This window comes from Symphodus melops (assembly GCF_947650265.1).
Source record: "Symphodus melops genome assembly, chromosome: 16".
NCBI classification, from domain to species: domain Eukaryota; kingdom Metazoa; phylum Chordata; class Actinopteri; order Labriformes; family Labridae; genus Symphodus; species Symphodus melops.
Genome location: NC_136706.1, coordinates 6,826,725 through 6,853,609, shown reverse-complemented (window position 1 = coordinate 6,853,609; position 26,885 = coordinate 6,826,725). Strand labels below are relative to the sequence as shown.

General features: G+C 41.9%; 1 protein-coding gene across 2 annotated transcripts in view; it reads right to left on the bottom strand.

The window, feature by feature from the left end:
• Positions 1-21,282, bottom strand: part of ntng2b (netrin g2b) — a 70,262-nt gene extending 48,980 nt beyond the window's left edge. The window contains exons 1-3 of one of the 2 annotated variants that reach the window (XM_079363621.1): positions 20,647-21,282; positions 18,547-19,305; positions 6,028-6,671 (exon numbers count right to left, since the gene is read on the bottom strand). In XM_079363621.1, the coding sequence (XP_079219747.1) occupies positions 6,028-6,671; positions 18,547-18,765 (863 nt within the window). In that variant the 5' untranslated portion in view covers positions 18,766-19,305; positions 20,647-21,282. The other variant, XM_079363622.1, reaches the window with a different exon arrangement.
• Positions 21,283-26,885: the final 5,603 nt, after the last annotated feature.

The window sequence follows — 26,885 nt, the reverse complement described above, 5'->3', positions numbered from 1 at the left end:
CCTATTCACCTTTTAGGGGCCTGACCCCAATGTGGGTCAGGTCCCAACAGCAGAAATCTTTCATATAAGCTATTTTGAAGTATAAACAAAAGTTTTGGTATAAATCCTTTCACTGCACTTACATGTTTTTTTGTCCTTCTTATATCAGCAAAACAGATTAATCTTCTGTCAGTTTGAAGTTTAGATTTTAATTTATCGTTATAAATCTGATCCAGATGGGGCTTTGGATGTGCCAGGAACAAATACGTTTGTGTAATTTTTATTTATCTCAGAAGTCTAATGTATGTTCATACTGATGCTAATGAAGAATCCAAATTTGAATATTGATTGCCCGTCATGATATAGGCAGAATCCAGATAAACACAAAGTTGATTTATACCAGGTGTAAATGCAAAATCATTATCCAGAAAACGTATCCAGTACTCTCTCTTCCAAAGGCGATCTTTGGTCACTTCAGCGTCACATTCTGAAAACCAGATACCAGATATGTCAGGTTTGTACGAGAACCTGATCTCAAACCTCAAAGGACACATAAGCAATGCATTCAAAAGACAGATCTGACAGCTGTGTGAGGCACCTTTTCCCTCACCTGAGACCATGGATTTTGAAAACTGTGCAGATTTGACATAAGATTAATGTTTTTTTTCAGTCTGAGTGAAAATGCAAAGGCACTATGAAGCAGAGACTAATCTATTTAAATAAGAACTACAATGTTCTTCTGCCTCTTATTCTGTCATGACTTCACCACATATAGGCAAATACAACCACCTACACCAACCTAAAAGAAGTGATAAAAACTGCTTCAACTCTCCTCGTATGACATGTTATCAAACACCAGCTAAGTTTTCTGTGCCAGTCTGTTCTAGCCTGTGAGGAGATGGAGAGCTTAAACCTCTCAACACATTAGCTCTGTCAGCAGGGGGCCAGGATGGCACTGGGAGAAACACAGACACACGGCGGATAAATGACTCAGGCAGGCATGAAACAACACGGCCATGTAAAAACACTCTGAATATCATTAGCATTCATATGGCTGGGGGGGCAGTTCTGCTCTTAACTAATTTTCACTACTGAAAAATAATTAATTGTTGGAAAGCGATAGGGCCTCAAAACAAGACCGGGCCTATGTAATGTAATTAGGAGTTAACGAACAAAGAACATAATCTCTCTCAATTGTTTTGTACAGTTGGATTGGCAGAAATCTCACCATGACGCTGACGTTTGTGGATTTCTGTTTAGAGCTAATTAGCATGCTGTTAGCACGGTTACACACTAAGCTGTGATGGTGAAAATGTAATTAGCATGTGTGTTGCAACACAATACACTTTCATGCTATGAAGCGAGCCACTGAAAGATTTCGTATTTCCTTGTACATGTTTGTCCAGTGCAGTTAGATTCTGGTAAAAATACCAGAATCTTCTTGTGCATTCAGTCACATCTAGTGCAACATTCAATGTTTGTGTATATCGATCTATAATCCATCACACAGAGGAAGATATACCACAAGACTGATCTGCGGAAAAAGCACAGACATATACACTATGGACAGCAACAGATGTATGTAGGCATGAAGTTGAAGTATGACAAGTTTAAAGTGGCACTTTCAAAGTCTCACTTTGAACTACACACTTCAAATCAGAAGCTGAAGTATCTACTCGAGGGCAATAGAAATTCTTCACTGTTGGAAAAACAGGTTAAAACATTACCATTAGCACATTCACATTGTCATTGTAGCCATGCTAACATTAGCAGTTCGCCATTTACTTTTGTTGTCATATGCAGAGCCAATATAGCATTATTATAGACAATTAATCTGGATATAAATGACATAAAACAGAGTATTGTCATTTTTCCAATTCCTAAAAATGCAATCTTTTTTTTTTTTTTTTTTTGGCCAAAAATTGGTTACATTTGGCTGGATTGTTTAAATCCTTTCATGTTATATATTTTGTGTGTATAATTATTAATCAAAATGCTTAACTACAATATTTATTCCCTCCAATGCAAAAAAAAAAAAAAAAAAGATCCCTGGTGGTAAAATTATCCACCCTAGCTCTTTATTGTGAAATGTATTGAACTTTTTTCTGCACTGCTTGCTCAGATGACATAGGACAGTTAATAGACACTCAGTCGACATATTTGGCTTCTCTTGGACATCATTCTTCCACCATCAGCCAATCAAATCAAATTGCAAGTCGAGGAGAGGAGAACAACGATTACTAGAGAGGAGAGAAAAATGATGAAGACTGTTTCTTCTGCTCCATCTCCTTCACTCCGCCTTTGCCCTAATCCACTTAGTTGGCTCTTCCTGAGCTTACAGCCTTTCCTTTATTCCATTATAAAGACCCTACGTATGACCTGCTGCTTATTTCATTAAAAAGGCCCAATCCATGACCCAACGTCTAATCCATAATGTAGACTACAGGCCAGTCAGAGCTCACTTTAGTCCACACCACAGTCCAACAAGACAGCTGACAGATGGGATGGAGGGGGCGAGTACGGAGAGATGGAGGTTCAATGAATGAGGGGGAATTTGAGAGCTCTGCTTATGAGTAAAGCTTCCCGGTGAATGTGATTTCACTGATGTAAATTATGATAGAGCTGAGGCTTTGCTACTCTAGCTTTGATGGTTGGAGATGGCTTTCACATGGCCCATCAGTGATATGGAAATGGCACACATCTGAGGGTTGGATATAGCCCGTCAAATGAGCGCTAAGCCAGAGGGCTGTCAAAACCCCAAACACCTTGGCTTATAGTTGATATTGTAGTCGGAGCTGTAGCTCATTACAGTTAACCTTGGGGAAACTTACAAAGTGAGGGATGCTGAATTGATAATGATATTCTATCGACTCCTTCCAATTTGACTTTACCTCCCTTCCCTTTGACCTTCTCCCCTTTTGCCACCTCAGGAACCCTTGCTCCAACTCTGGCTGCCCTCCGCCCGAAATGCCCTTTCAGAACTTGTCCAACATCCAATTTGCTGAGTGTTCTCATCACGTCCCCAAATCTAAATTTACAGCCTCCCTCCCATCAAACCTAGCATCCCTGTGTTGGCACTTAATAGCCGATCAGGTTTCGTTTTTATTGATAAGGCAGCACTATTTTTCCCTGAGTACCTGTCTTCCTGCATACCTGTGCCAGCTCTTTAGGCCAGTCACTCTGCGACTGCAGCGTCAGATAAATGAGACGCAGCTCACGCCGGGTGACGGGAAATTGTTGTTTTGCTTATTCGCCCACGGTCAACCCAGATCATGAAGAACAGTTAACTAATAATAATCATTTTTAACTTGGTTCGGCTGAAGAGGCTTGGGGACACACAATATCGCCAGGAAGTAACTACAACCTCTCTCTCCATCTATAACGCCAGCGTATCTCATTACTGCTGCGACCTGTGGTACACTGCCACTCGGTCTTGATCATATAAAACCCATTTCAGAGCAGCCGTCCCCTGCTAAAGCCCCAGCGGAGTGGAATATTCATTATTCAAATTTTAAGCATTGGGAATCCCAATATGTTACCAAGGCCAGATGAGATGAGATGAAATAGCTTAGCCTTTTGTCCGGGGGAACATTGACTAATCGTCTCGCTCCCCCAAAATCAATTTCCCAACCTTAAGCATCACACACTCCTGATTGTACTGTACTGTTGAAGACCCCCCCCCCCCCCTCCCACTATCACCTAATACTCCTGCTTGGCTGCCCAGAATAACTTATTGATTAGTGATTATGTTACGGGAGGTGTGGGTGGCCGGGGGCGGAAGATGGACTGGGCTCAGTCATCTCCACGGGGCTAAATTTGGGTCCTCTTGTTACCAGATCCAGCACATACTGACACTATCACAAACTGTCACCAGCCACAAGCCACCGGTCCTGCTCTATGGATCCGGAAAGAAATATAAAAAGTATTTTGGAAGTATACTGCTTTTTTTTTTTTTTTTTTTTTTTTTTTTTAAAGATTTGTTTTTGGCCTTTTTTGCCTTTATTGATAGAGGACAGTGGATAGAGTCGGAAAGGGGGAGAGAGTGGGGAGAGACATGCGGGAAAGTGGCCACAGGCCGGACGCGAACCCGGGCCGCCCGCGCGAGGAGCGAGGCCTCGCAACATGGTACGCGCGCTGTCGCTGCCGCTGAGCTATCGGCGCCCCTATACTGCTTTTTTAAGAGCTTACAGTGAGGGGCGGTGTTGCAGGCAAATCAGCACAAGAGGGAATTCGAGACTTATGATAAATTCTGAGATGTGATTCACTTGTAGACTGCTAAATAACAAAATAAGCACAAATATTTCAACACAGGGATGGTTGATTATTAAATCTGCTGCCTGTTAAAGATTCTGGCATGCTGATGGACTGTTTCACCCCAGGGGTATTGGGCTGCTCTCTCTCTCTCTGATTCTGTGCTGAGCCTGAAAAGTGGCTGTGATCAATACCTGCAGGCCCTTTCCACAGTGCCAGAGGGCTGTTTGTGTGTATGTGTGTATATGAGTGTGTGTGTGTGTGTGTATGCTGTGTCAGCATCCACTCAGGACTTCATCAAACAACCTCCTCATACCTTGACTGCACACACAAACACATAAGACGCCCACGTCGAACAACGCCCCTCTCTAACAGTCGCTCACTTTCACTTTCCCCTTTAGACACACCAACCCTATCGTTCTCTGGCGCACACACAAAATTCACACCTCCTCCCTCCTGTTCAACGCCGTCCCAACAAGGATGTTAAATACCATTCAAATGTCAGCCTGCCGTATTGATTGGAATGATAATTCTGAAAGGTAGGAGAGATGGCTTGTTGATGCTAAGCAGGCGCGCGACGGCCCGAGCATCCTTCACTGTCACAAAGTTGCCATGTAAGGGTTCCCGCTCCCCCGGCAGAACGCGAAGGCGGTTTACGTTAGACCACCGAGGCCGTATGTTTCTGTCATTTATCATTGTCCTCACAGGGCAGTGACAGGCAGATGGGGATTCATGTAGAAAGAGAGAGGGTCATTTTAAACGCCCCTCTCACAGAATGTTTGTATGGACGTGAGATCAGAGGACATTTGTTTTTCACCAGGTGGTTTTCCTTTTTATACTGTGTGAGCCTGAAAGGACAAGTCAAACAACTTGCCGGTTGCTTTATAATTTAAAGTATGATCATCTTAACACATCCCTTGTTGACAAATTGGTTGTATTTTGTCTGTATAGGCACCCGTGCAAAGAGCTTCAGTTTAATCTGCCGATGTTATCCTAATTCTGCTGCTAGGTGACTTGAACTTTGTTTGACTCTAACAAGATCTAAAGCTCTGAAAAGTGACACTTGGAAACTCTAAATAGCTACTTCCTGCTGAGCACAGTCCCCGTGAAAAGCCTTTAACTTCTGTGCCAGAACAATTCTTAAATGAGGGAAATTTTACATTACTAAGACTCAGTAGTTATGCTGTCTTTTCACAGTGCCTTTGAGTTGTGCATTATCTAGGAATCTGAATCATGTCAGAATGCGCGAGATTGGCCGAGGATAAGGATCAGAGGCATGTCATCAGCTCTCATCGTCCATCTGTGCTGCTTCTATGTTTGAAAATGCAGCCAAGCAGTAAAAGCTTTTGCACCTCCACAGGATTTCTTCTTCTTCTTTCCCAGAGTCAAACAAAACTCCTCCATCAAATGGCTTGTTATTTTAGTTTTTTCATGTCTCTACAGCCAACGATTCTGTGTAATTTCTTAGTGTACTATTATGAGTTGTTTTGTAGATGTTTGTTGTAGCTGCAGTTACAAAAAGAGAATCTGGTTCAACATTTCTAAAACTGTGACTGCTGCCTTTGTTCTGAAAAACCTTAACGTTGGGTTTACTTGTTTTTTTTCACATAATGGAATGAAACACCTCTGTTATAGGTTGACTTTTAAAGATGTTATCAATGAACTTGTTCTCGCTAATAATGCACAATTATTTCACCCAAAGTAATAATCATCTATTCATTATTCTGCCAGTTTTATGTAAAAACTAGTGAAAGTGACAAAAATATACCATAAATCAAACCAACATTGGACTCTCACCTTGCAGGTACATCGACATTTGAGATGGCATAGAAGTACTTGAGCAGGTTGTCTCTCTGGACGTAGGTGCCTCCGAGGGCGGGCCTGAGAAGCCTCAACCTAAGGTTGGTGAAGGTGAAGAAGTCCCTCAATCCCTTCATACTTTCCATACGAGTGTACAAGCTGTCCATGTTCTGTAGCCGCGGTCCTGCAAACACAGCGAAGCGCGCTCGCACCTCGAACTTCACGTTCTTTTCGTTCTTAGAGCCGACCCAACGCGAGTACTCCTCAGTGCAGATGACCCGCGTGATGTTGGCAGGCGAGAGGTCACGCACGCGTTTCGGAGCAATGTTGAAAGCGTCTATGCAGTCATCAGCGTAGTACTGGTAAGGCTGCCAAGAGCGTCCGTGGTCCATGGACTTATCCATTACCATGATGGTGGGACGGCCATACTCGAAGGTTATCTGTATGTCGTCTGTGAGCTCCAGACTTTTGTTCCAGGACATGGTAATGTTAGCCAGCAGGGGCTCAGGGTGGCGTCTCCATGTGACTGTTTGCCAGTAGGTGAGAAGGCCATTGCGTTCGCGGTCCTGCATCAGCTGAGGAGGGTGGGCCAAGTCTGGATTAGAAGCATCACACTCATCACTGCAGAGGTATGGATTCTCCTGAAAATGAGATAAAGACAGAGCAGAAATAATAAGCCATGGGTTCAGAATGAATGTAACAATACCAGCCTGTCAATAAGGAACACCTAGACAAATCCTGTACTCATGGAAAGATTTACATACTAAGTGAGCATGGGGCCAATTAAGCTTTAGAATCAGCTTCCAGATTCAGTCTTTGTTGTTAAGCTTGCAAACGTGAAGATTTATTTGGCACCAATAAACACAATATACTTCCACCCTCGTGAAAGGATAAGCGCTCAGTGAAGAAACCCTTCATACCAATTATGCCTCTATGCCCTACTAATAACTGACACAACCTTCACCACCCTCACCCTGTAACTCCACTCCGTTTATACAAGCTAGCTCGATGACAACGCGATCCAACCACATGCCCCCTTCTGTCCTCCGCAACTCAACCGTGTAGACCGATAGGCAGCAAGAGCCAGGACATCACTGGGGTTGTCACCTCCATTCACAAGGATTTTGTGCGGTTTGTCCAACAACACCTCAGGGAGGCTGGACATTTAGTTCTGGCAAGCCAGAGCCACAGCGCTCCATGCTAGCTTTCACCAGCCACCATAACAACATGCAGAAGTTCTTTATCTTACCCACTTTACCACATGGTCATCACAGCCCAAACTGTTTAACACACTGAGGGCTCTAAAGTCAAGTCATCAATGTTAAGTAAGTGGGCTTCAAGTGTCAAAGCAGTCATGCTTATAATTATGGAGCAACAAGCTTTGATTTTTAACATATAGCTTTCAAACAATCATCTACACATCCATCACCACTGACCACAACCCTAAAAGGACTTATCCTGACCTCATACTATGTCACCTGACTTAATAGTCACATCATAACAATAGGTCAGAGGACTTGTTTTAATTTAAAAAAAATTGCAATTAATCAAATTACTACTAATTTCTCCAGTGAACATGGGGCCTTTTGGGGACCCTGTGGCATTTGGTTAAATAGCCTCACACGAAATCTATCAAGGTGTTATTTTGGCTTAATTGCCTCAGATGATGAGAAACATGACTCTGGCAGCAACTTCAATTCTCTTTCAAGGCAACAAAAATTAACTACGGCTAAGAAACTTATTCAAAGAAAGAATATTCAACCAATAATGGATATTCTTTTTTTATTCACTTCTTTATCAGTATAGATTCAAAACATGGGACTAAACAAGAGAAGAATCAGTGTTGTAACAAAAAAGGGATATATTTTAATGAGAAGCTTCCTTTACTCCTCTCCATGACACTGAGGGACAGAGAACTCAAAGTTAACTTGCAAAACAACACAACAGGATGTGTGAAGGTCAAGAGGATCTTGCATCATCACCGTCTTTGCATAGACAGCAGAGTGCTGCTGCACTTTTAACTCCAGAGAATTGATCCTCCTGTTCTAGTGATGCCAAGACTTTCAAGCATGCGGCTCCTCGACAGAACTCAGAAGTCAACGGGATTACTCACACTCTTCACAGAGAGCTACACACCTCTATCTACCTGCAATAAGAAATGACTTTCACTCTCTGTGAGGAGATCTCAACGTCCTCCTCCACCCAGAAAACAAATTAAGTCTCTGCTCATTGACATTCCTATATTTCCGTGTCAACAGAAATGTCAGGTCTTGCCCCCTCCGTTGACCTGAATCCAGTGTTCAGTTTTCTTCCATTGAACGTGAGATAACTTCCTGCTTTCCCACCTCCCCGAATCCCTAATTCCTCAGTCGTCAGCTCGTCACATTGAGACATTTTCAGACATTTCTGTTAAATTGACGTAGCTTACTGTTATAATCCAGTTGTCTGACATCTACATCGCCACAGAAGTTCAATATTTGCACAGAAATCCCAGAGATCCTCTCCGTCATCTCTCCTGGTACTTAATTTGCAAAATGCAGCTGAAGCTCTGTTTAGATTGTATCACATTCAGACAGCTCATCGCACCCTTAGGATGTTCTAATTAGCCTGATAAGGGCTTATTATTATTGTCTCTGATATCAAGTCATTCATTTTATCAAAAGGGGTCGTTATTTGTTTAATTTGTCCCAGCATTCACTCAGAATGCTATGCCTCTGGCTTCTTTCTTACTTTATTTGTGGCATTACTCGAAAACCCATTCCTTATTCCTGCTATAAATACATTTTGTTTAGGTGAAGACTTAGCTGCTGACGCCTGTGAAGTTTTCACTCCGCCGTGTTTCTCCTCACTTGTAGTACCTGATTGCTTTTTATAGCGGATGTTAAATCCTTTTATTTATCGGGAATCCAATAGTCTGTCTCAATTTTACTGCATTCAGCCTAACAAGCTCTTGATAGAGTGCAGAGCGTGTCTTAAAATATCCTCCCTTTTTCTTCCACCTCCACCTCCTCTTCTCCTTCCTTCTCTTTCTTCTTGCTTTGCTTTCGTTATTTCGTCTAATTGTTGAGTCTTCTCAAGTGTTTGAGAATGTGACCAGCTCATCTTGAAATGCTGTTTGGTGAATAAAAAAGAATGTGTTGACAACAACAACTACAGAACAAAAAAAAACAAAAAAACAAAAAAGTGGGTTTCAATGATTATTTTTGGAATACTTTTAGATATTTGAATAATAAACGGAAGAAAAGACGAAAAGCAGCCAGAAGCAAAGTAGGTGAAAAAAAGGACTTGTATCCCATCCCCAGTGACATCAAACATATTTGCTGTAGCAAAGCACTAAAACTTTAACATTTGCCCTGCGTGTGACAAACAGGAGAGTGACAGTACCTTGTTTGAGATTCAAACACTTTTTCAGCAGCATTTCTACTGTACGTTTCCACATAAAACAACTGTTGTTTAACCTTGTATTCACTTTTGTGTGTCACTCACTTTGTAAAGGCGGTGGGCTTTTATTCATCAAACTTTTAAGTATTACACTAAAATATGCTCCAAACAGCTAATTTAAGGGAGGGGAAAAAAGTTCTGTGCTGAAATGGAATGATGTCACATTTTCACTCATGCCTCACAGCACCTCCCGTAGAGTTGTAGTCAACTTTAAAAGCAGCTCTTTTAAACATCTACTTTGAGTTTGTAAGCTCAGAGCACAAATACCCAATCAGAGAAGAGGATTTACTTTACATATGCTTAAAGTGTAACTAACTTAGCTCTGATTTATGTGGGGTTTGTTTTTTAAATGTTTTTTTTTTTACTTAATGGTAAAGGCTTTGTGGTTAGTCATTGATATATGCAGATTCAAAAACAACAATTCAACATGATTTTAATGTGAAAATATGTACTGATAAATGTAGATGATGGGATGTTGGCTTCAAAGGTTGCATATTATGAATATGCTTACCAGGACGTCAAATGTATTGAGACAATAGTCTTCAGTGTGACAGGGTTTATAGGCTTGATCAAAGTGGATTTATAACAGAACACTTCGCAGACTTCATGTTTTTGGGAGCTCTTAGAATTTCTAAACTGGTTGAAAAGGAGGATAAATGTGACCTTTAATGGAAACAAAATCAGGTGAGCCACTTTGAGATTTGTGGATTAGATCATAAGATTGAAGTGAAGTTAAGATTTTTCACTGCTGTTTTAGGTATCAATAATAACAGTAGAGATATAATCAATCGTTTTAATGATTGTCTCACTTGCTCTTTTAGGTCATAATGAGGTATCAGTTTAAATTTCACTTTGGTTTGTTTAACATAGAAATACATTTTCAATACACAAGCTAATGTTGAATAACCTTAAATGCTTAAAAAAAATCCCAGTAACAGACACAGATCCAGCTTCAGCGTTCAGAGAACCCTCTGGAGCTATGTTTCATTTAAAGACTGGTAGAAAACCACAAGAAGTTTAATGAAATGCTAAAGTTCAAAAAGTGACTTTTATCTTCATCTTTCATTTCCAGCAGTTTGATAAGAAACTTGATTAATGTTTCCTATTCCTTGATGAAGTCGAGCGATTTCTTAACCAAAAAAATGCTGATTCATGCTTACTCTGATGCTAATAAATCCCACAGTCGATTTACCAAAATTAGCCCCTACAGTACTGAACCATTTTAACACAAATTTATAAAACAGTTAAACTAGGCCATATGTTCAGCACAGCACAATACGCCTCCCAATGTATTGAATGTGTATCTCTATTTTTTCAGCATCAAACTGACCCTTTGAAAACTAATAAGTAGGCTTTGAATAATTAGGCTAATTTCAAAAAGGTTTTATTTGCCTATGTCTCTCAGAGTGTCTGTAACATAGTGAGCATACAGATGGAGAGGTGGATGACACAGCAGCGAAAAAACTTTATTAGCCTGTTTTCTTTTTTTTTTATCTTTCATGTGACTGCGTGATTTAAAGCTGAGCAATCTCTCAACATCCATTTTTCAACTTTACAAAAGCTGATTGTACAATACTCAAAATGATTTTGGGTGGAGTATCCCTTTAAACAGCACTTTCTTTTGTGTGATCTAAGCTCTAACGTGAAAGCAATACGGCATAATATCGATGAACTGTGCATGCACGGATCGTGTGTCACCGCTTCTTCTCAGACCTTCACTTGTTTTTCACTTGTTTTGCCAAGAAGCTGCTTCCGCCGACAGCTCTGCCTTTTGAATAGAGTCGTTGGACTGTACCGCGGGGAAAGTGAGCAGTCAGTCAAACCCGCTCTACTGGTCTAATAACAAAAGCAGAAGTTACAATGCTGCGAGGCCGACATTATAAATCATCTGATTTATGGTGACAATGCAGAGTGGGAAAAGTCCAAACATAAGCAAACGCTGAGGCGCTGCTGAGGGAGGCTGTACGGTTACACAAGGATCACTATGCGTGTGAAGACACTATATCTGCACAGTAGGAAAAAAAACAAAACTGCGGATAATCCATCTCTTTCCTCGCTGGAACTACATCGTAGCATTGTCCTCTATCTGATAACCCAATTATCTCCCTTGCGCTGGCTCAGATAGAGATCACTGTCAGCGCAAACACACTTAGGATGATAATCTACAATACTCATAAGCGACTGCAACCGGAAAAGACCATTCAAATTCGATCCAGGAGGTTATAGTGAAAGTCAGAAGCTACTTTTAGTCTGTTTTTGTGTCCTCCATTAGTACCTCACCTGACCTTAGTGCAGACACACATTGGCCAACGTAGGATTGGATTAGTGCACTCTTTTTCCAGGAATGACCCTGTACCTACAAATCCTATTTAAATGACACCGTTCCACATACGTCACAAGCGACACTTAGGTCTGCTTGTGTCAATACAAACACACTCCAGGTTTGACTGGATGGAGCAGGATCAATAGAACATTTTTTAAGTCTTGTTGTCTCTTTGTTGGACTTTGAGTAAGCTGCTGTTCACTCTGACCTCTCTCTCTCTCTCTGTCGCTCTCTCTCTCTCTCTCTCTCTCTCTCTCTCTCTCTCTCTCTCTCTCTCTCTCTCTCTGCAAGGCCCATTAGGATTAGCTACCGTAGAGGTGATATTCACTGTAATGTAGAAGATTATTATCCCCCCTATGAGGGACTTAGGGGTTATGTTTAAGCCCTTTGTGTGCCCTGTCCTCTTCATCCCAGTCCTGCCTCCTGCCACCACTCTGGCCCGGCCCAGTGTATATATATCTATGCCAGGATACACACACACACACACACACACACACACCCACAAACACACACAGATCCAGGCCAACTGCTGCAGCAGGTGGCCCGCGCTGCTAAGCCCCTCCAGCAATTATACGCACTGGGATCCTGTCTCCACGACAACAGCCGCCATGATTCCCCTCGCAATGAGTGACTTCCTTGTTTTTTTAGTCGCTGGATAACAATGTGATCCTTAACACTCATTTTTGGAGTCTTCGAGTGTGGAAGTTTGTCTACTCGGAAAGCTCTCTGACCTCCTGGAAAATAATCTCACACACGCATCAGATTAGAAGTCAATTATTTTGGGACTGTCCTGAAGAAAAACAAAGTGACAATTCTACACTTTCACCAGAATAAAAGAATAAAGAGATTCTTTTTCCTTCTCCTCCATCGCTTTTATGACCATTTCTGTCGCCCACGAAATATCTTCTGTGGCCGCCTCTCCCTCCCTCTCCTCTTTATTTCTTCCTCCACTTATAGAAGTTTCTAAGTTATATTGCTAGCGAGGGGAATAAAGGTAGAGACACACACTCAGAGAACACAATTTATTTTGTTTGGGAGAAACATCAAATGAAATGACCCCCCCATTAAAAAGGCCACCGAGGGGACAAGAAAAGGATATTGCTTTTTCACTTATGACGTTAATCTTTTATTTCATCCAAGGTTTTTCCATCATACAGGAGATTCTTGTTACCCTGAATGAAATGTGTGTGTGTGTGTGTGTGTGTGTGCGCACATGTAAGAAATTGCAAGTCATATACCTGCTGTTTACTTTAATTACCTGAAACTGTGATCATTCTCTGGCTGTGAAATGTCTCGCCGTGCACCAAAAAGCAGTCAGGAAGTGTAAATGTATCTTAGATGTGTGTTTGTGTGGGTGGGTGTTGTTTATGTCTGTGTGTGTGTGTGTGTGTGTGTGAGAGCTAAAAGTAAATGTTGACCGGAGGCTTGTGTGATTGGCTGGAGGAGGAGAGAAGAAGAAGAAGGACAAAGCGGGGACAACATGCTGGTTGAAAGCAGAGGCAGATCTCTATGACCAGTGAAATTTGTACGGTGCTTTTAAAACCAAGTTATAAATAAAGCCAATACAAAGCACTGAAAGAAGGAAACATCTGGGAGCGATGCTGCTTTTTAGGCAGTGCATTGATGAGGTGAATTCAGGTAAAAGCTATTATCTTTTATGGAAGTCTGTTATTAAATCTCGGCCAATCACAAAGCAGGAGATGTAGATAAAGAGAGGCAGACAGGCTGGAAAAAAGGATTTTAAGCTTTTAGACAATGTTACATTAGCTGCCTTAATATCATTTTCTCTCTGTTGTTTATTTCTAAAAGCAAATACGAGGGGAAAAAAATGTTATGTTTACAATGTCCTGTTTAAGTAGATGACCGAACCAGCGATATGTATTACCTCCCCGTTGAGTCTTGATTTTTGTATTCAAAATATTGCACTACATTATCCACAATGCAACATGACGAGCCACTGTTTAATTAATGTTTTTGATTTTTTTAAGCGGACGTCACCTCTGACCTCTTGCCTCAATCAGATATTAACATTCGATTAACTCTTTTTTTTTCAACTGCGCTCCTCCAGATTTGATCCTAAACCTGACTCAAGTGACATCACCTCTTTTGGCATTTTTAACAGGATTTCTGACGTCTTTATTTCACATATACAGTGCATTAATATTTCAACTTTACACTGTGTAAGTGATGTTAAAGGAACATTCTGGTGTTTCTTTTTTTTTCTTCTATTTATTGATTTAAGCCCTTTAAAAAATAAAACTTTAGTTCACCCTGTAGTTCGTTCGGATCTTTAAGGAACTTTGGCCTCCAGGATTAAGAATGTCAATCAGGGCATTGAGTTTGTCTTTCAGTTTTTTCCTCAAAGTTTAAAATCAATACAAATCAAATTCAACATTCATCTTTGAGTCTGGCTGAAAGCAAACACAGAAAGAAGAGAGAGACTTTCGATGAATTTCCAGGTTTTTTTGTGTGTTTTTTTAGGAAAGTTGTTGGAAACTTACACTCCTCGCCTCAGTTTAAGATAGTTTATTTTACAGTCCACAGTCTTACTCACAACCTTCGTTGAATGATTGAGAGTCTCCTCCAGCTTTACAAACATTTCAAATCAACAGAACTCATCTCTGGAACTTTTCTGCAGTATTTCCATGGGAATTTCTCCTGCCTGAATATTTGAGTTGGATTCTGTTGTATTGGAATATGTTTGGAAAGCTTTGAAGACAGTTGGAAAGCAACGAGACTCAGACTCCTCATCCTTGTCTGTTTCCTCAAATCTCTACAATGGAGTCAGTAAGTCAAACTTTTTTTCATTTTTTTTCCACCAGGAACAGAATTCATAAACGACACACGTAGCAACCTGGGTCACAAAAAGATTTCATTTGCAACTTGAAAGTTGTGTCCAGTCCAAGTCTCTTAATTCAATGCAAACACGTAATCTGTCTTTCTCTGCTCATGGTCTCTCCTCCTCTCATAGCCGTCCATCCTGAAATCCTCATTGGTGAGACGCGGCAGTTCGTTAAGTTCACCTCAGGCTGTCTAAGCCCCCGCGGTCAATCCGTCTTAGAGTATCACCTCAGCAAAGGATAAATCTCACTTATAACTATCCTTGCATTCTGTCAACACATATAAGCGGACTCTTATCACTTTCAACCATGTCCTGATGGAGAAGCAAGCAGTACCATTACATCACTGCACCCTCCCCATCTCTCTTGGTCAAGTCACTCTTTATTTCTTTTCCTTAATTACGGCCCTCACTGTCAAACCTGCTCCTGCTGTTCCCAAATTCCCCTCCAAGCGTGTATTATTAGAACACCGGCCACATGGGTTGGCTTTTTACCCCAGAGGGCCGCATCAGGGATGGCCCTCTGCTGGATGTACGTGGCCCTTTTGCACGGCCTTGATGCCCCACTGCTGTGCAGGGCAGGCCTGCCGGGGCCCTGGCAGCTCAACACTGAGCAGGGAGGCTGAAGCATGGCCATAGGCCCAGTCTGGGTAGCACTGATCCACGCTACCAGCTGCCATCTTCCTCCCCTTCCTGCATGCTCCCCTTCCGCTGCTGCGCGGCTTCTCTCTCTTCTCATGTCTATTTTTAGAGCTGGCTGATTTCTACCTTCTAAAACGGGCAAATGTGTTGTGAAACAGGAAGGTGTGTTGTGTTCTTAGACATACTATCATGTGTGCTCGGCCAACTCGTGCACTCGTTTTCACACAGTCCCATCACTGTACATTCCTGTACACGCTAGCATCCTCCGGCTCTCTGTTCATGGGCCTGAGGGAGATTTGGTGATTGAAGGTTTCGGTTCAAACGCCAAAAAACGCAAAATAACACACAACGGGCGCGGCGAGACCTTTTTTCTTTTTGAGTGCGGCGTATTATATATCGACACTATGTGTACTACTGTGGAACTGTGATGTGATTTCATCTTTCTGCTTAGCTAAGCTTGGATATTCCTCACCTCTCCCTCATCATTAGCTCTCCCCCCTCTGCAACACGCCGCCTCAGCCTCCCTCTCAAACCGCCTTACTCCATCATCCTCAACTGCGAGCGAATACTCCATAGTAGCTATCATACAAGGGAAAACTACAAAGAAACTAGTGAAGTGCTAGTGACAGTAGCATCTTAGTCAAAGTGCTGGAAGCCCGTCATGTCTATGGAAGCCAACATGCTGGCCTGTTTGGCTGAGGAGAAAGAATGCTGCATTCCCAGAAAACAAGAGAGATAAATAGAGTGGAAAAAAATTCATCCCTGCGGAGATGGAGGCACCAAAAAACTACAGTAAAGCAATGCAAGCAGGGAAAGCTACAGTACATCAAAAAAACAGAAAAAAAAAAGTGAATTTTCCCATAGTTTTTATGAAAGCTGTAGCACTCATAGGGTGAGGGAAATGGGGAGAAATAATTTGCATCTTCTGCAGTACGTATCAAGTCTTATTAGGGATGTGCAACCCTGCACACTGGGTGATGTAGGCTTTTTTTGTTTTCAGTGCCCTGACTTTCCCTCAACTTGTGGGATTGCTAAATGAGTGAATGTAAATGTACACCAATTAGATAAGAAACTGGCTTTCATTTAAAGCTGCCAAATCCAGGGGGAGGCAGGAGGTAGAAGGGGGGAAAAAAAGTGTTTTCCTGAAAATAAATGATCTGTATACCAATAACCCTCAGCTAATAGTTATTTTGTGGGTGAAAATGAAGAAACAGGAGAAGTAATGGGCTAGATTCCTTGCTAAGTGTGTGTAGATGGATTAAAGCTGAGTGGATGCACATTGATCTCGAACTCCGAATGTAGAGTTTTTATTTTAGATAAATGCACAAATGTGGATTAAAACGTGATAGACAAGACATGGCATAAAATAAAAACTCTCAAATAATAATGAAATCACAGTATTAAATCAACTGTGGTTTCATTATGCATAAATTTGACGACGTCATCCCTCATTTCTTAAGTAAACTTTCATTTCCCAGCTCGCTCGCTCGCTCTCTAAATCCTTAGTTCTTGCACGCCATGGGGGGGTCTGATTAAATTCCCAGAGCGGCAGATGACCTGAGAAGAACCGCAACTTTCCACTAAAAAGACCTCGACCGACGAAAAAAGTGCTGACCAAGAGCAGACTCCTTCCTGTCCCACCCTCTCTGAATCCCACTTTCTTTCTTTCTCTTTCTGCACTATGGATCCTTTGGCTGGAGCGACGCAGGCTAACCCTTGTAAGGAAGCCCATTAAGAACCCCATCAATATTTCATCATTGCTCACTCAGAAACATAGTTATAGAAGTTTCCAGGCTGGGGCCATTAGGGGGCAGACGTCAATACGTTATGGCAGCGAGCATCTCTCTTCACTTCACCTTCCCTTCGCTGTGTCCGTCTCCCAGCTCAGGAGAAGACATTGGAGAGGCTCTCTCAAGACGACAGTGGTTTCCGCTACCTCTACATTAAACAAATCATTAACCATTAGGTATCCGAGGAGCACCATATCCACTCCCGCTGTCAAATGACCCCACGTGCTGTTAAGTGAGAGGAAGTGGAGGGTAACACATCTTCAGCCACACAGACAAAAACTAATTAACAGCAGGACATGATGTAGACAGGCCTGAGCGCTCTCTCTGCGAACACTTTCTGTGAGATTTTGACTCATGGCCGTTGGAGTTAGGTCTGACACCTCCAGTGCCGGCCAAACTAAGCGAGCGGACACTCGATCATCAAGAGGACGAACTTGCTGTCTCACAGTGAGTCAAGTCTTATGAGTCAAACATAAAAACTTTCCACCAAAGAGGCAAAGAGGAAGCTTAATTGCAGCCCTCGTAGGATCACAATGATTTTATAACCCTTGTTTCAAATGATTACTCTTACATTAGCCGGGATGGGAACAAGCCTGCAGGCCAAAGCGTTGTTAAATATTGCTGTGGAAGACATTTTAACGACTTCTTCCCCCTCAGCTCACCCTTCAGTGTCCTTGGAAGTAAAAAGGTCCTGCTATATGCATTTTTTTTACCAGAGGAAATCAAACCAGATCCCAGGCTGCCAAGTCCATACTAATGTAAACAACACCTCCGGAGCTCTCTGAGGGAGGTCGAGCTTTGCCAAGTCATCGCACTTATGTCATCCCCTTTAGATCCCTGTAGCTTTAATGGTGTGAATCCTGCTCTGACTTTAATTTGACCTTTGCTGTGAGTCAATCTCAAGCTTAACTGCATGTGTGAGAAGTATGGTTTGTTCCATGTAAAAAGTATAGTAAGTGCATTCAATCTATGCAGAATTTCAAATGGTCATATTTATTAGGACTGTCGAAAAAGCAAACATCTGTTAAAAATGTTTGGTAAAACTCACTTCATGCGGCCCTCCTACAGTTCTGCAATAGAGTTGATCTGTGATCTGCCAGGAAGTCTTAATGTAATAGTTTGAGAGCGATTGCTTCTGTCTCCACCAACATAACCTGTAAACCCTCATAGAAGCTTCTAGAGGTAAACTACTCCAACGTGTTTAATTTCCATTGATGACCTTTTCTTCTTTGTTTAATCTGAAGTCTTAATCTGGGATTGATTGCTTCTGTCTTCCTCCACAGAAACGCACTTTTTTTAGATAAGTGCGTTATATTAGATCTCGTTGACATGATACACCTTTTCAACATTGTACACTTTTAGCTACTTTTGACGAAACAGATTCTTATCAGTTTCCTTATTTTGACCTACATTTCCCAAGAGTTTTAAAGTGACGAATAAAAGTTTCAAAGAAGCCTTTAAAAATCCGGACGTGTACTCACCAGTGTGCAGAACCTCTCAGGCGGGTTTCCACATGTGATCCCGGGCGGATCCACCTTGATCCGCATGTAGTCTTTCATGGACGCCTGTTTGGGCTGGCACGCGTAATGCTCCCACACCGAGCCCTCATCCGTGCTCACCAGGGACTTGCACAGTTCGTACTGGCCCAGCGTTGAGGCCAAGCAGTGCAGCAGCAGCAGATACACGGCCTGGAGGAGCATGGCAGGCTGGTGGAGGAGGAGGAGGGGGGGTGATGGGGTGTTTGGAGCGGGGTCCGGCGCAGGGTGAGGGGGCCACGGAGCTCAGCGGAGAGGTGAGGCGCATGGAGCGGTGATCATGAGGAAACAGTGGACATCCTCACCACCATATTGCTGAACTTTATCGCTGTTTCGCCTCCAGATTTATGGATGACAGGAGGACACTACCGGCAACTTCTCTCTCAGTGTCTCTTCACAAATATCGACGACCCCCAGAGCGCCGAGAGAGGGACACTTTCTTGTTTTAACGGCTGACTTCCTGAGGAAGATGAGCGATTGATGGAGAGGCGGATAATGTTACTGAGATGGATCTCGGCATACACTTTAAGCATAGTGTTGCTGGGAGTTTGGTGGGTGGCGTTAACGCGGGTCCATGCCTAAGAGCTATGTGTCCTGCGGTGGAACGGTGCTGCCAGCCAGAGAGGATGGAGGAAAGGAAGCTGCTGCTGCGTCCTCAGATACATCCATTGGGCGTTTTGCGCTGTTCGAGCTCCTCGGATTGTCCTAGAGTTGAAACGAGGACAAACGGGGTGTTAGTGTGATCACTTATGTATGCTCATCTATTCACCACATGCTTGATCTCAGTGTAAACGAAAGGACGCTGCATGAGGAGCATCAGAGCTCAGTGGAAGTTTAAATCCATCCAGCGTGCTGTTTCTCTTTTGCATGAATTAAAAGTTGAATGCAAGTCTCTGAAATATACACGTGGATGAGTGGGTTGCGTTCTTATTTGGTAAGATAATTAAGTCCCTAATTATTCTATGGTAATTGTTTGTAATTTAACTTGGAATGTGAAAAAACATCCCATCAGTCTTGAGACTTTATGAGGAGAAGTTTTAGGGGGATTTTTTAAAAACAGAACGTTGGTTACACGGCGGGCAAGTTTTGTGAAAGGTGTCAACTCCCCTGTGGTGCACTTATTATTATTATTATTATTTTTTTTCATCACTAAGTTGTACATAAAAAAGGCATTAAAAGCGGCGTGTCGTGTGGATAACCTTGTGCGTAAAAACACGTGCTGCTGCCGGCTGCTTGCAGGAGTTGTAATCACTCTTTCAGCTCATAGATGCAGGAGATGGGCTTTAGATGTGTTTTTTTTTAGTAAGAGCACTGCAAGAAATATCAACATGAGAAAGTAATTTAAAAGAATCAATCAGATATCCACGTCACGTGCGTAAATTGTGCGTAAAGGAGAGATTTCCCCTGAAAATGGTATTTCACTGATTTTTCTTAAAAAGGTGTCATTTTCCTGGATGGATATGAATATTGGAAATTTCAAAATGGTTTGTCTTGCTTCTGCATGTTGTATTTAATTAAATAATACACTTTCAACACACCAGCATGCACTGCACTTTTTTATTATTGGACTTCATTCAACTGTTATTCGATTTTAAAAGACTACATGAATAAATGCATGAGGCAAAGCTGACACTTCTTGCAGTGTGCCCTCATTGATCATAATCCGGCCGTTATCCCGCACTGACCGAAGCCAGGTCCTATACACAGCAGCCTGTCCCACACAACAACCCTGCGGACTTAGTTCAGCTGTCAAGTAAAGTCGCCAAAGCGATTTCCCAGAACTGACAGCGTCGTAGGGGTGTGTCAATGACAACAGTTAGGCGCAGGACGTCTTACAATATGTGTATCCTGTATGCTCACAGATAAAAAGCAGTAATGTTGTTGCCTAAAATGATGTAAATAAAGCTCAAAGTCCCCTCACCGCTCTGGTTATCCCGTACTGGTCCGGATAAATGTGCTGAACTCAGATCAGCTCCTCAGTGCAGACTTCAAAGAGCAAGACAGCAAAATGCACCGTGTTGAGATTGTATCAGATAAAGCACTTACTTCTAACGTGCATCCGAGAGACAGGTCAGCACTTTGTGTGGAGGAGTCCGTGGACGTCCCCCCCTCTGTAGGTACAAAGATCCCCCCCTCCTCCTCCTCCTCTGATCGTCCACTGTACTCGCTCCCCGCCGCTGTTCTCACTGTACTCCGCGATATCCGCCGGCCCGGCTCCTCGTTGTTTGTATATATTTTTTTGTTGCCTTCTTCTACCGGATACTTTTTTTTAAATCACCGCAGACGGCTGCGCACGCGAGATCCGTGTCCTAGATCTGGAAACGGCTGGTGCAAAAAGAGGAGTAAAATCCAACGTCAAGGAGTATCAAAAGTATAAAATATTGACTTTGAGGAAGGGCTTGTGCCCGCCCTTCTTTCTCCTCCTCCTCTTCCCACTTTACAAGCTTGGGTTTACCCGGGATGCTCAAGGGCAGAAAGAAAGAAAGAAAAAGGCTTTATGGAAAATATCACCCTCCCTTCTTCTCCTCCTCTCTCTCTCTCTCTCTCTCTCTCTCTCTCTCTCTCTCTCTCTCTCTCTCTCTCTCTCTCTCTCTCTCTCTCTCTCTCTCTCTCTCTCTCTCTCTCTCTCTCTCTCTCTCTCTCTGCCTCCCTGGCTTCCTGTCTCTCGTTGTGTGTGTATGTCTCTCTCTCCCCCCTCTCTCTCTCTCTCTCTCTCTCTCTCTCTCTCTCTCTCTCTCTCTCTCTCTCTCTGTTAATGCCCAGGCTAAATCCTTTTACCATCACTTTCAATCACTATCTGAGCTTTTATCTGCTCCAGCCCTGCTGTCTGAATGGGGAGGTGCAACTTCCCTCCTCCCTGCTCAGGCCTCAAAACTCTTCCCCAACGGGTCCAGTCTACACCTGCCCAGTGTAAAAAGAAGCAGGAGCGTGTATACTGTACTCTTGCATTTAGTTGGATGTGTAAATGGAAAAAAAAGATGCACTGTAGTAAATGGCGACCTTTCTCTTTTTATGTGCTATTTAAAGTCCTTTAAAAATTCCACATAACATCCTGTATGTCAGCTGCCTGTTGTTTTTGCTTCAGCCTATAGTGTACACAGTAGTCATAAGAATAAACATTGCCCTTGTTGTGGATTTTTCTGTTTGCTGAAGTCAAGCAGTTTGTCTTTGTGTATTTCGTTGCATAAAATAAGTGTTCTTTTTGCAAAAAGGGGAAATCAGCCACAGAAGTGACATCAATCACAAATGCATCAAAGATTCCCGGGGCAGTCCCAGTTGCAGAGCATATTTATACATTCACAGAGTGTTGGTATATTGCATATACATGAGTAACACATTGTCATCGGTCTCAGCTCGCCCTTGTGGCTACACCTTGTGCATAGACTAATCCCTTTTGAGGCAATAATTCGCAATAATGTCACTTTGTTAATGTTGCAAACTTTTATAGAAATCTGGTCCAGATTACGGGAAGCCATCAATGCATGTGGGTTCTTGAGCAATCAGACTGTTGGGGAACATGTTGAAACTGGTGCCAAATGACACACAAGCATCTGGGTCTTCTTAGTTCAAATGAGGACGACAGACAGAGAGACAGAGTATTTCTCTACAACATCCTGCATCAATTAGAGTCTTCTTTGAAATTAATTTCATTGAGTTTGTAGGGACAAATACAAACAAGGTGACTGTTAAGTTTGGTGTAAAATATGAACTGTCTTTAAAAATCCTTTCAATATTGAAATCGAAAAAGTCCTGGGTGCATTGCTGCTAAACCCCTCATTAATGTGATATAAAAAGCTTTGTCATCAGGTTAATGTTTTTGCAATCAACTGATGACTTCCCTTTGGAACCTTTCTGTTTGCTATATTAAAGGCCATCTGAATTCTAAGGCATAACACTGGACATGAGGGTGGGGGCACACCTCTTTTAGAAACTGTACCAAAAGATAGACCTGAAGTTGTCAATAAAATTGAAAGGTCACGTTGCATTGCATTGCCATGCACTGGTCTCCATCCTGCAGCATGGCCGTGCGCTGTCCATGGTGCTGATATGAAGCAGAGCCGGAAAACCTGCTGGAGTTTTAAACTCATTATAAAGCGACTGAAATTAAAACTGATGCCTCGATACGATCGACCAAATCTGAGAAGACAATCAGGAAGAAGACAGACAATTACCAATAACTTTTAATGTTTGTTACCCTGCCACTGGTTCAGTATCAGATAAGGACAGGAACCTTTATTTACAGTTTCCACGTAAAAAGAATCACTGTGAACAATTAGTATCACTGCGAAAAACGAGGAAGGATGAGTCTGAATGAAAAGACGACTCTAATGCACAGGACAAGATCAGTGAAGAGATAAAAGGTACAGCTTTGTCCTCAGGGGTCGAGGAGATCAACACGAATCGAAAGTCCCTTGCATTAGGTTTAACTTCCATTTCTGAGGCTGCCAAATAACTGACATTCATCGACAGCACTTTTTGTTATCTTCAGTTGATTCACTGTTCTCTCTTCTTTCAGTTCCTTGGGTTTTAAAAACTATACGTGTTACAGGCTTGTTCAGATGTTACCAAACTCTGTTTCCACCTGCAGACGTCACATCAGAAATATGTCTCTGACAGTAACTGGATTATCTGTCGTAGAACACATACTGTATCAAATGAAACTAGATGAAAAATTTTATTTCAGAATTTTTCAGAAGTTGACTCTGACGATGCTAACTGAAACTCTTCTTAATGAATTAGAGCTACGGGAACTGAATAATGGGTCCTCTTGGGGCTTAATGAAAGACACTTCTGAATTGCATGATGGGAAATGTAGGTTCCAGGACTATTGGAGCTTTACACGTACAAAGGACTGAAAGACAGAATTTCTTGGCTGATTCAATGTTGACCTTTTCATCGGAAGACAAACCTAACACCGTTGTTTTTGTTCACCTCTTGAGGTTCAACTTCTCACCTTGTTGCAGTGATGTAGAGGAGTACTGTCCCACGTGTCAGTGCACCATGACATCACTGTTTGGTCTGCTTAAACAAGCTTTAAGCCTATCTTAGTTTGTTAATGTTTAGAATAAATCACCCATAATGCTTTTAAAAGTTGTTGTGATGTTGTGACAACCAATGAACCTCAATTGGATGTTTTTTAATTGAAGGGTAACAAGTTAAATTTCCTCTATGTTTTTTCTTACTGTCCTTGTTTGTTTGTTTGTTTGTTTTTTTTTACTGTATGCAAGGTTTTTTCGCAGGATGTTAAAGATACAATATGTGGATTCTACCATCTGGGGGCTCTCAATCAATACTACAATCACAAACTATGACAGTGAGGCCCCCCCCCCCCCCCGATATGCTCTGTACAATAAAAAAAAAAAATCTTCACCAATTCTCTGAACCTCCCCACTGTGGCAGCTAATTTTGGAAACCACTGTAGTAACGAACACCATTGTTCTGCCAACACAGGAGCAGATGTGTGTGATGATTTCATAGTGAGCCAGGACACTGTAATTCACACTCCTGAGGTGAGTGACGAGCATTTGGGCTTACATAATTACATAACACCTCTGGTCACATTTTTAGAAGGAAAAAAACGAGGGTGAGAAGGAGATAAACGATTCAGAGGAAATTCTGAACATCTGTATGAAACATTGACACTTAACACATGAGAGAATCAATGGTTTGTCCTTGCAGGGCCTTCCCTCTCTCCTTTTTCTCCACTTCCTTTTTTTATACAGTTGAGGACAGGACCTCCTTTGCTTAGCACCGGGAACAGGACAAGACTGAAAGACAAATTCGCCCCTCAGGGATCAATACAACAACACAAATATGGCGGCTATAACAGGCTCTTGATATAGAATAACACAAGCCTTTAATCGACACTGCATCTAGGTGAAGAGGGGAAAGAAAAGGGGATGGAGGAATTTTTCTTACTTCTGCCGATTGAAATATGAAACATAAACCACAGTATATGCTTTTTGTCAAGGAAAGCAAGGAGTAGGACTTCCAAAGGTTTTTAGATGTAAGCAATTAGAATTGAAAGCTTGTCAACTTGACATTTTAATGATATGAAACCAATAAAAACCCAAAATCGACAAAAAACTTCTATTTGTCATTTAGTTTTATGCACTAATAGTAACCAACTATAAAGTATTAAAATTAGTTTTCGGGGTGCTGGTGTAGTTGCTAAATTGATGTTTCCTGTCGAAAGAAAAAAAGTTTAAATTTAGAAGTACCATAACTGATATCAGCCTTGAATTTGTCTGTCGATCTTTAACGGAAACTTTGCTAAATCTCAATCGCAATTATTAGCCACACCTATAAATAGTTAAATAAACAGTTTCCATTGGTTTGATTTTTTTTTTTTTTTTTTCCCATCCAATCTTTTGTGGCTCCTTAAAAAGACTGGCCCAACGTTGATATCTTTTTAGCATGTTTTACTATGAGGTCAAATGTATGCCAGCCTCAAAGCAGGGGTTCATCACAGACTCAGTGAGGGTCATTGAGTGTCAGTCGCATTTCAATCACGCCTTAGTATGATTAAGCTCCAACATTACATTCACAAAATGGATCAGGATTACACGTGTAGGCAGGCAGGGAACCTGATTGCATTTTAATGGTGTGCTGCTCTGTTTCCAACAAAAAGCAGGATCATGTTCAGCCAACTTCCCATTTTCTGCTCTATCTTTTCTGGATTTTACACTTTAATGAAATCACTTGACTGTACATCAATAATGTGATAGAAATGTCAACCCTCAACATGATGGATGAGTGATGTTTTATTTTGGAACGCAATTATGTCTAACTAAATAAGAGTATCAATAACAATGGGACAGCCTTGTCCTGGCTTGTTTTGTAAGACAGCAGAACATTGCACGCACTAATTCCTGAAAAAGAGTGACTTAGCCATACTTCTTAAACTTTTGCGTCATTTTGACTTGAGTTGATCTTGGCTGTATGTGAGTCTTATATAATTTAACAGTTTGTATAGAAATCTGCTCTGTGAATCATTCGGCTCCCCGGAGTGTGCATGCTGAATCTGAAAAAAAGTTGTCGACTTGTGTCAGTATGTGGGAAAACCCAGATGACAAGATGCTCTATTGGTATATTCTTCTTCCCCCCCAGTCCATCTTTCTTTGTGCTCTCCCTCTCTTTCACATTCACTCTGTCTGTTTTTGTATTTTGGCAGAGGATTGAACTGTCAGTGTAGCCTAGCTGGCAGACCTTGATAAAAAAATATACCCTTCATCGTGGCAGCCTGCAGAGTTTGGACAAGGTTCAGGACAGACCTCATCCCACTCTCTCTTTCTCTCTCTCTCTCTCTCTCTCTCTCTCTCTATCTCTCTCTCAGCTGAAATGATGAAGTAAAAGTCAACCTGTGCAGGAGTCACGCTCTCTCATAAATCAGTTTAGAACTTTTAGTAACGCCTTAAAAAAAAGTTGCGCATGATCAGAAATAATTTATCTATCCATTGAGAAATGCTTTGAACAGATGGCCAAGCTGTAATCGCAAACTGACGCACACTTACACACTCTCTCTCTCTCTCTTTCACACACACACACACACACACACACACACACACACACACACACACACACATGCATACACAGCACAATACAACAGGGCTGATGTCCTTAAAAGATCTTGTCTGAAGCTAGTAGCTCACACTGTGAGATAGATTTATGAAAAGTGAAACACCCCTGTTTATACATCGTTTATTTACACATTTTAAGGAGGACGGCTGCATGTATGCAATAAGGTCTTTACACCTAAAAAGCAGCTTAATGAATCTTGCAATATTTCATAAAAGCTAAGTGAGGTGCGTGCACGTGTGCGTGTACGCATGTACATGAGAACAAGCGGAAGTGCTTTTGTCCAGGGTAACTTGGTGGCTTCACAACATTTAGCCAATTTGCTTTTTAAAGTGCCATTTTCACGCTAACAGCGCCACCTGACTGTAGATGGGAGGCACAGAGTGTTCTTAGCTTGAACCCCTACAGAGCACTTACTTCTTGTTCGGGCTTTCTTAATAAAAATGGATGCCATTATCACTGGAATTTAGGTTTAGGTGTGTCCCACCTTAGAAGGATCTCTGTTAAAAGAGCTTTTGCGACGGCACTTCTGTCAACATGTTTAGTTGGAAAAAAACATGCAAACCACAGTTTAAAAATAGGTTTTCATTCAATTTCAGAGAAGAGCGACGTTTTCATAGTGCTCCAAAGTCATGAACTACTCCGAAGGGATAACGGGAGTTAGTGTAGATTATGACAGTTTTAGATGCTAATTTTCAGGCCTCAGT